The 10,636-nt window shown below is 40.2% G+C and overlaps 1 protein-coding gene across 3 annotated transcripts in view; it reads left to right on the top strand.

Annotated features, from left to right (window-relative positions):
* The first annotated feature begins 485 nt into the window (after positions 1-485).
* LOC133640422 (disheveled-associated activator of morphogenesis 1-like) overlaps positions 486-10,636 on the top strand; it is a 61,840-nt gene continuing 51,689 nt past the window's right edge. Inside the window, exons 1-3 of one of the 3 annotated variants that reach the window (XM_062033825.1) lie at positions 486-562; positions 6,782-6,943; positions 10,416-10,635. In XM_062033825.1, the coding sequence (XP_061889809.1) occupies positions 10,453-10,635 (183 nt within the window). In that variant the 5' untranslated portion in view covers positions 486-562; positions 6,782-6,943; positions 10,416-10,452. Of the gene's footprint in view, positions 563-2,211; positions 2,486-6,781; positions 6,944-7,586; positions 7,649-10,415; position 10,636 lie in introns of those variants that run through there. The other 2 variants (XM_062033824.1, XM_062033826.1) reach the window with 2 other exon arrangements.

Below are 10,636 nucleotides of genomic sequence, written 5' to 3'. Positions count from 1 at the left end.
TAATGGAAATACATGGGTTAGGATACGATTAAATTTTTTTTTTTCTTCTTCAGAAAACAGAACAATTTGATGAGATTTGATACAATGAACGAACGATTCGATTAGATTCCATAAAGCGTACGTCCAATTTGATAAGATTCGAATAATAGGTGTATAAATGACACAATATGTTACTGCATAGACCGGGGGTCGGCAACCCGCGGCTCTATCTTTAGCGCCGCCCTAGTGGCTCTCTGGAGATTTTTCAAAAATGTATGAAGAATGGAAAAAGATGAGGGGAAAAAAAATCTATTTTTTTGTTTAGTATGGTTTCTGTAGGATTACAAACATGACACAAACCTCCCTAATTGTTATAAATAACACTGCTTATATTAAACATGCTTCACTGATTCGAGTATTTGGCGAGCGCCGTTTTGTCCTACTAATTTTGGCGGTCCTTGAACTCACCGTATAGTTTGTTTCCATGTATAACTTTCTCCGACTTTCTAGGACGTGTTTTATGCCACTTTTTTTCTGTCTCATTTTGTCCACCACACTTTTACGTTGTGCAACTCACACAAAGGTGAGTTTTGTTGATGTTATTGACTTGTGTGGAGTGCTAATCAGACATATTATGTCACTGCATGACTGCAAGCTAATCGATGCTAACATGCTATTTAGGCTAGCTATATGTACATATTGCATCATTATGCCTCATTTGTAGCTATATTTGAGCTCATTTAGTTTCCTTTAAGTCCTCTTATTTCAATTTATATCTCATGGCACATGTAAAATGGCTTTTAATTTTTTGCGGCTCCAGACAGATTTGTTTTTGTATTTTTGGTCCAATATGGCTCTTTCAACATTTTGGGTTGCCGACCCCTGGCATAGACTAATTAGGAGTCTTTGTTTGTTTACTTACTACTAAAAGACAAGCTGTCTAGTACGTTCACCATTTTATTTAAGGACTAAATGACAATAATAAACATATGTTTCATGTACACTAACATTTTTTGTGAATAATTACATTTTTTCTGGTCCCCTTACTTAGAAAAAAGTATCGAAAAGTACGGAAAAGTATCGAAATACATTTTGGTACCGGTACAAAAACATTAGTATGTGGACAACACTAATGGAAATACATGGGTTAGGATACGATTCAATTTTTTTTTCTTCTTCTTTAGAAAACAGAATAATTTGATGACATTTGATACAATGAACGAACGATTCGATTAGATTCCATAAAGCGTACGTCCAATTTGATAAGATTCGAAAAATAGGTGTATAAATGACACAATATGTTACTGCATAGACTAATTAGGAGTCTTTGTTTGTTTACTTACTACTAAAAGACAAGCTGTCTAGTATGTTCACTATTTTATTTAAGGACTAAATGACAATAATAAACATATGTTTCATGTACACTAACATTTGTTGTTACAATAAAGACAATAATGACATTTTTTTGTGGTCCCCTTTATTTAGAAAAGTATCGAAAGTATCAAAATACATTTTGGTACTGGTACCGGTATTGGTATCGGGACAACCCTAGTGTGGACCAAACCATTTTTTAAGAAGTGGCCAAGGCAGTTTTTGAAATGATTATTATTAGAATATTTTATAACTTGTGGCTTTGTTTGAACTGGGATTCATTCAGTTTATGTACAATCATTTTGGCTACTAGGGGCTATGTGGGCCCTTAGAATTAGAATTGGATGACCCCATACGACGACCCAGACTGTGGCAGTCTGGGTCGTGAGTTAAAATGATTGCCCGGTATCAGACATTCAAAGTGGTATCAAGCCAACTCTAATCGCAACTGGTGGGTCTGATTAATAATAATCAATAATTCCAAATGGCCATTAGGTGGGCAACTGCACATACCGAACCGTATGTGCATGATACCTCATGTTTGTGTATTGAAAAGATAACCCAATACTTTGCAATAGTCTACTAAGTAACCGTATAGTGGTATTCTACAACTTGGGAATGGACATTTGCTGATGCATTTTTACCATAAATCGGACAAACCGTTTGAGGTATTCACCATGCGGGGCTTTGATACAGGCCCAAAACAAGCAAATACCCCCCCCCCCCCCCCCCCCAACACGACTGTGAACACAACCATCTGAAATGTAAAAGGGTGAGGTCAGGGTGTGACTACCTCAACAAGGAATGCAGTAATGTGTGTTCTGCGCTCTCCGCATAGTATCGCACTGTTTGTAACATTATGCAACGCAATTTGACTCAGATCATCACATTTTGGAGAGTAGAAGTCGTATCGGATCGATGAGGAAGGAGTCCTGTGTTGTCCGTAGACTTAGTCCTTCTGCGCAACTTTGGACACGTCTCTTGGACTTTTATCCCGACGGGTCTTTTCTTTTGACTCTGGACTGAAGAAGACATGTTGGTCATTTATGACTGATGGACATGTGAAAGACACGAATTTGGAGTACGGGCAACTCACCTGGTCTGACTGCACCCGGCTAAATATGACAGTACAAAGGTGAGTACTGGATCTGGCATTCAAAAAGTCATTTATGCAATGTTGCACTTCATTTTGAAACACACACACATACGTATATACAGTATGTATGTATATATATATACACTACCGTTCAAAAGTTTGGGGTCACCCAAACAATTTAGTGGAATAGCCTTCATTTCTAAGAACAAGAATAGACTGTCGACTTTCAGATGAAAGTTCTCTTTTTCTGGCCATTTTGAGCGTTTAATTGACCCCACAAATGTGATGCTCCAGAAACTCAATCTGCTCAAAGGAAGGTCAGTTTTGTAGCTTCTGTAACGAGCTAAAGTGTTTTCAGATGTGTGAACATGATTGCACAAGGGTTTTCTAATCATCAATTAGCCTTCTGAGCCAATGAGCAAACACATTGTACCATTAGAACACTGGAGTGATAGTTGCTGGAAATGGGCCTCTATACACCTATGTAGATATTGCACCAAAAAGCAGACATTTGCAGCTAGAATAGTCATTTACCACATTAGCAATGTATAGAGTGTATTTCTTTAAGGTTAAGACTAGTTTAAAGTTATCTTCATTGAAAATAAGGACATTTCAATGTGACCCCAAACTTTTGAACGGTAGTGTATATATATGTATAATGTGTATATATATATATATATATATATATATATATATATATAACATACAGAGGGCAGTTATATTGGCAGAGTCATACAACCAATTTCATTGGTATTGCTAGAATAAAGTTGATCATAAGTATATTTGCTATTATATGTTGAGTTAATGACAGGCCATAAACACGTTCAGTCCATGTGAGATGTGGTTTTTGCGGTTTGAGGCTCGTGCCAGTTTTCATGTCCTTGGGATCCAAGGTGAGGCTGCTGGTTCAGATGCTAAAGCAGCGACTGGGTTTGCCCATGTTCAGATGATCAAAGGGACAAAGGACATGAATTGTTTTCTCTCTTTCTTAAATGGTCCTTTTCGTTGAATTCCTGTGTTGTATGTTTGTATTACTGTGTTGTATGTTTGTATTACTGTGTTGTATGTTTGTATTACTGTGTTGTATGTTTGTATTATTGTGTTGTATGTTTGTATTACTGTGTTGTATGTTTGTATTACTGTGTTGTATGTGTGTATTACTGTGTTGCATGTTTGTATTACTGTGTTGCATGTTTGTATTACTGTGTTGCATGTTTGTATTACTGTGTTGTATGTTTGTATTACTGTGTTGCATGTTTGTATTACTGTGTTGTATGTTTGTATTACTGTGTTGTATGTTTGTATTACTGTGTTGTATGTTTGTATTACTGTGTTGTATGTGTGTATTACTGTGTTGTATGTGTGTATTACTGTGTTGCATGTTTGTATTACTGTGTTGCATGTTTGTATTACTGTGTTGTATGTTTGTATTACTGTGTTGTATGTTTGTATTACTGCGTTGTATGTTTGTATTACTGCGTTGTATGTTTGTATTACTGTGTTGCATGTTTGTATTACTGTGTTGTATGTTTGTATTACTGTGTTGTATGTTTGTATTATTGTGTTGTATGTTTGTATTACTGTGTTGTATGTTTGTATTACTGTGTTGTATGTGTGTATTACTGTGTTGCATGTTTGTATTACTGTGTTGCATGTTTGTATTACTGTGTTGTATGTTTGTATTACTGTGTTGCATGTTTGTATTACTGTGTTGTATGTTTGTATTACTGTGTTGTATGTTTGTATTACTGTGTTGTATGTTTGTATTACTGTGTTGTATGTGTGTATTACTGTGTTGTATGTGTGTATTACTGTGTTGCATGTTTGTATTACTGTGTTGCATGTTTGTATTACTGTGTTGTATGTTTGTATTACTGTGTTGTATGTTTGTATTACTGTGTTGTATGTTTGTATTACTGCGTTGTATGTTTGTATTACTGTGTTGTATGTTTGTATTACTGCGTTGTATGTTTGTATTACTGCGTTGTATGTTTGTATTACTGCGTTGCATGTTTGTATTACTGCGTTGTATGTTTGTATTACTGCGTTGTATGTTTGTATTACTGTGTTGTATGTTTGTATTACTGTGTTGTATGTGTGTATTACTGTGTTGTATGTTTGTATTACTGTGTTGCATGTTTGTATTACTGTGTTGTATGTTTGTATTACTGTGTTGTATGTGTGTATTACTGTGTTGCATGTTTGTATTACTGTGTTGCATGTTTGTATTACTGTGTTGCATGTTTGTATTACTGTGTTGTATGTTTGTATTACTGTGTTGCATGTTTGTATTACTGTGTTGTATGTTTGTATTACTGTGTTGTATGTTTGTATTACTGTGTTGTATGTTTGTATTACTGTGTTGTATGTGTGTATTACTGTGTTGTATGTGTGTATTACTGTGTTGCATGTTTGTATTACTGTGTTGCATGTTTGTATTACTGTGTTGTATGTTTGTATTACTGTGTTGTATGTTTGTATTACTGTGTTGTATGTTTGTATTACTGCGTTGTATGTTTGTATTACTGTGTTGTATGTTTGTATTACTGCGTTGTATGTTTGTATTACTGCGTTGTATGTTTGTATTACTGCGTTGCATGTTTGTATTACTGCGTTGTATGTTTGTATTACTGCGTTGTATGTTTGTATTACTGTGTTGTATGTTTGTATTACTGTGTTGCATGTTTGTATTACTGTGTTGTATGTTTGTATTACTGTGTTGTATGTGAAGTGAAGTGAATTATATTTATATAGCGCTTTTCTCTAGTGACTCAAAGCGCTTTACATAATGAAAACCCAATATCTAAGTTACATTTAAACCAGTGTGGGTGGCACTGAGAGCAGGTGGGTAAAGTGTCTTGCCCAAGGACACAACGGCAGTGACTAGGATGGCGGAAGCGGGAATCGAACCTGCAACCCTCAGGTTGATGGCACGGCCACTCTACCAACCGAGCTATACCGCCCCCGTATGTTTGTATTACTGTGTTGCATGTTTGTATTACTGCGTTGTATGTTTGTATTACTGTGTTGTATGCTCCACGTCTTCTGATGGACTTAAATCAGACCCGGGCCGCATGTTGCCCATTGAGATTGTCTTTTAGTAGTAAGTAAACAAACAAAGACTCCTAATTAGTCTATGCAGTAACATATTGTGTCATTTATACACCTATTATTTTCTACACATTATGAGGGACAAACTGTAAAAATTTATTATTTATCTACTTGTTCATTTACTGTTAATATCTGCTTATTTTCTGTTTGAACATGTTCTATCTACACTTCTGTTCAAATGTAATAATCACTTCTTCTTCTCTTCTTTGATACTTGACATTAGTTTTGGATGATACCACACATGTAGGTATGGATGTGATACCAAGTAGTTACAGGATCATACATTGGTCATATTCAAAGTCCTCATGTGTCCAGGGACGTATTTACTGACTTTATAAACATAGTATGAATTTTAAGATTTTATGACAATAAAAAATATCGATGTAATCATAGTAGTAACGACTAGATACACTCTTGTACTTGGTATCATTACAGTGGATGTCAGGTGTAGATCCACCCATGGCATTTGTTTACATTTTGACGCCGGTGAGCTATTGTATCCTCCTACGGTGTGTAGTGAAGCATGTTTAGCTATTCCTCATCCTCCAGTGATAAGGCTACTTGTAAAAAAACGTACTTTATTTGTCGCCCTGGAGACCAGGATTAGTGAATCAGAAGTGTATAAAACACTGTTTAAGCTAGCTATTCATGTCTTTAAAGCAGGTGTTTCAGTGTTATAACTTCACCTTTATCTTGACTTTTTACACCAAAATGCATCCATTCTCCCTTTTCTGTCTACACACTGTGTCTGCTTGTAAGTACTCTGTGTGTGTGCGCTGCCCAACATGCTCCTCTGCTCAAAAAAACAGCGATGTCACCACGTGACGACGCGGCGTCATGCCCGTCACTATACTAGTACCGGTATACCGTCCAACCCTAGTCCAAGAGCATAAGAATGGGTTCAACATGAATACTCTGAGCAGAAATTTGTCATATAGGAAATGAACTAAAAACTTTAAAAACTTTTACAAAACGCTACGTCACATGAAAAAACTTTCTGACATGGAGGAAAAAAACACAAAATAAACTCCACAGTGTTTACTTTTTAATGTCAAATTAAAACACAAGTTTGGCCAATGATGATAAAGTTTAAGAAAACACACAATAATAGCAACAAGTGATGCCTCTCACATCTAATACACAAACTCGGAGCACCACTGCCGACTCAACAATTTCGAACTCGGCTTGTCCTGCTGTTGTGTGACGGAAACCTCTTCCCTGCAGGCAGCGGGTTGAAGAAGCGACGACCAGGACGGGTGCTGTCGGCCAGGATTTCCTTTGCTCCGCCGAGGCAGCGGGAATGAGCGTTGTCCTCTAAGGAGGGTGGAGGGCGGCCGATGATCTCCCCTGCTGTCCTGGTCACCCTCTCTCCACACGGAAAGTAAAGTGAGTGAAATGGATTCAAACGAAGCGACCGACCGCAGCAGCCCAGTGAAAAGTTTGTTAAGAGTAATGATAATGTTCCTGGTAAACTTGGTGTAGTGGTGGAGTTTCACGCACACGGCTGCTCTCCGCTGCTGCGGTTTTGAAAGTGCGGGATTTGATACGCAACGGAGCTTGCTTTTTAAATGGCAAAGTTGAGTTAAAGTAGCAATGATTGTCTCACACACACTAGGTGTGGTGAAATGTGTCCTCTGCATTTGACCCATCCCCTTGTTCACCCCCTAGCACAGGGGTCGGCAACCCAAAATGTTGAAAGAGCCATATTGGACCAAAAAATACAAAAACAAATCTGTCTGGAGCCGCAAAAAATTAAAAGCCATATTACATGTGTCATAAGATATAAATTGAATTAAGAGGACTTAAAGGAAACTAAATGAGCTCAAATATAGCTACAAATGAGGCATAATGATGCAATATGTACATATCGCTAGCCTAAATAGCATGTTAGCATCGATTAGCTTGCAGTCATGCAGTGACCAAATATGTCTGATTAGCACTTCACACAAGTCAATAACATCAACAAAACTCACCTTTGTGCACTCATGCACAACGTTAACAGTGTGGTGGACAAAATTGGACAGAAAAAGAAGTGGCATAAAACACGTCCTAGAAAGTCGGAGAAAGTTATACATGTAAACAAACTATACGGTGAGTTCAAGGACCGCCAAAATTAGTAGGACAAAACGGCGCTCGCCAAATACTCGAATCAGTGAAGCATGTTTAATATAAACAGTGTGATTTATAACAATTAGGAAGGTTTGTGTCATGTTTGTAATCCTACAGAAACCATACTAAACAAAAAAATAGATTTTTTTCCCCTCATCTTTTTCCATTCTTCATACATTTTTGAAAAATCTCCAGAGAGCCACTAGGGCGGCGCTAAAGAGCCGCATGCGGCTCTAGAGCCGCGGGTTGCCGACCCCCGGGCTAGGAGGTGAGGGGAGCAGTGGGCAGCAGCGGTGGCCGTGCCCGGGAATAGTTTTTTGGTGATTCAACCCCCTGAGTGCCAAGCAGGGAGGTAATGGCTCCCATGTTTTATAGTCTTTGGTATGACTCGGCCGGGGGTTTGAACTCACAACATACCATCTCAGGGCGGACACTCTAACCACTAGGCCACTGAGTAAATGTTAATATGATATAATATAATATAGAAAAATGATATATTTTAAAAACACAATGATTCGATGGTTAACATAGTTTAATGCAGCTATTAATCGTTTTCACACTACAAAAGAACACAACTATTCCGACTTGTGCAGACGCCCCTTAGGCCAAATAGTTTGGACCTGGGCAGTGGCACCAAGTGCTCGGACTCATCATCATCGGCGGTCACTTGAAACGAGTATGACGATCCTCCTGGTAGGGGTGTATCCCTTTATGGAGGATGCCTGTGCGTGACTTTGTTTAACGTGGGGAGACTGGTGCACAGACAGTCACCACACCATCCTTGACAGAATTGGATCAGGGTCCAGTGGCATGGAGTCCAAGACGACTGGGGACCCTTTTCTGCTGCAGCCTTCATCCACCATCCCAGCCGTTGTGACGCTCCATAGGGTTAGCAGTCATCCTCCGCCTGTTCCACCGTTGAGGCCTTGGGTTTTTATTTCCCCATAACTGGGCCCACATGGATGTGGGGGCGCCTTCTTGTCAATCAATCAATCAATCAATGTTTATTTATATAGCCCTAAATCACAAGTGTCTCATAGGGCTGTACAAGCCACAACGACATCCTCGGTACAGAGCCCACATACGGGCAAGGAAAAACTCACCCCAGTGGGACGTCGGTGAATGACTATGAGAAACCTTGGAGAGGACCGCATATGTGGGTAACCCCCCCCTCTAGGGGAGACCGAAAGCAATGGATGTCGAGTGGGTCTGACATAACATTGTGAAAGTCCAGTCCACAGTGGATCCAACACATCAGCGGGAGTCCAGTCCACAGCGGGGCCAACAGGAAACCATCCCGAGCGGAGACGGGTCAGCAGCGCAGAGATGTCCCCAACCGATGCACAGGCTAGCGGTCCACCCGGGGTCCCGACTCTGGACAGCCAGCACTTCATCCATGGCCACCGGACCTATGCGACTCCCCCTCGCAAGGGACAGGGGAGAAGAGGAGAGAAGAAAAGAAACGGCAGATCAACTGGTCTAAAAAAGGGGGGTCTATTTAAAGGCTAGATTATACAAATGAGTTTTAAGATGGGACTTAAATGCTTCTACTGAGGTAGCATCTCTAACTGTTACCGGGAGGGCATTCCAGAGTACTGGAGCCCGAATAGAAAACGCTCTATAGCCCGCAGACTTTTTTTTGGCTCTGGGAATCACTAATAAGCCGGAGTTCTTTGAACGCAGATTTCTTGTCGGGACATATGGTACAATACAATCGTCAAGATAGGCTGGAGCTAAACCGTGTAGTATTTTATACGTAAGTAGTAAAACCTTAAAGTCGCATCTTAAGTGCACAGGAAGCCAGTGCAGGTGAGCCAGTATAGGCGTAATATGATCAAACTTTCTTGTTTTTGTCAAAAGCCTTGCAGCCGCATTTTGTACCAACTGTAATCTTGTGCAATCGCAGCCGTTGTGGTGGTTCTTACATCTACCGTCTTCCGCCTGCTCCGCCGTTGAGGTCTTCACCGTATCCCTGGCTAGGGGGCAGTCAGGTACTAGGCCTTTGCCAAGGGCCACCTGGGGTAACAGTAGTAAAGGGGTTAACCTCCTAGTGCCCCAAGACCCCATAGAGGAGCCTCCACTGCCGGATGCACTTTAACGTCATGTTCAGGACTGGCTCAGACTAGATCTGTTCGATCTAAGCCTGTGAGCATGAACTGATAAAGACTACGGCGACGAGTATGCTAAAAGTCTTCCATGACAAACTGAACAGTCCACTTCCAATCACTGTATTGCCCGGAAAACAGCACCGTAGCAGCAATTTCTGGGCCCTATACTACAACTTCCTGAATAGCCTCCCAGCAAGGGAAGGGCGATATGGCCTAAAACAGTGGTCACCAACCTTTTCCAGCCCAAGATCCCTGGTCCCAGCCAAAAACCAAAGCAAGATCTACCCCTGACTGTGCCTAGAAATTCTGTCCATAAAAGTTATGAACAGAATCGGGGACAAAGGGCAGCCTTGGCGGAGTCCAACCCTCACTGGAAACGTGTCCGACTTACTGCCGGCAATGCAAACCAAGCTCTGACACAATCATACAGGGAGCGGACCGCCACAATCAAACACTGATATTGGATGATGTCATCAAATGTCGATGTACTGATCGATGTTAGATTCGTATTCCTAAATTTCAAGTTTACATTTTTATTTTCTCTCGAATAGGAACACTATTCATGTGACTAGTTTTTAAACTCTCACAAATAAGGGTCAAAAGTCAAAACCCAATAAGCATCAATTCTGTTTCACTTTCAGCCAATAATTGTAATCAGACCAGACCTTGGCAGTGACCATGACTTCCCAGGGTCAGCATCCACACCGGCATATCCTTTCCACCTTATTTCCTTGCTGTTTCAAGAGTAGTGACCAACCGGAAATCACCCGCTGCCATGATACTACCAACACTACAGCTCTGGAGCCTAGCTTGCCAATGCCACCCCTTGAAGAGTTGGACTCCATGTTCACTGAGCTGGTGG

This window comes from Entelurus aequoreus, linkage group LG23 (genome assembly GCF_033978785.1).
Source record: "Entelurus aequoreus isolate RoL-2023_Sb linkage group LG23, RoL_Eaeq_v1.1, whole genome shotgun sequence".
Lineage (NCBI taxonomy): Eukaryota > Metazoa > Chordata > Actinopteri > Syngnathiformes > Syngnathidae > Entelurus > Entelurus aequoreus.
The sequence above is the reverse complement of the archived record's forward strand: the minus strand, read 5'-3'. Positions and strand labels throughout refer to the sequence as shown.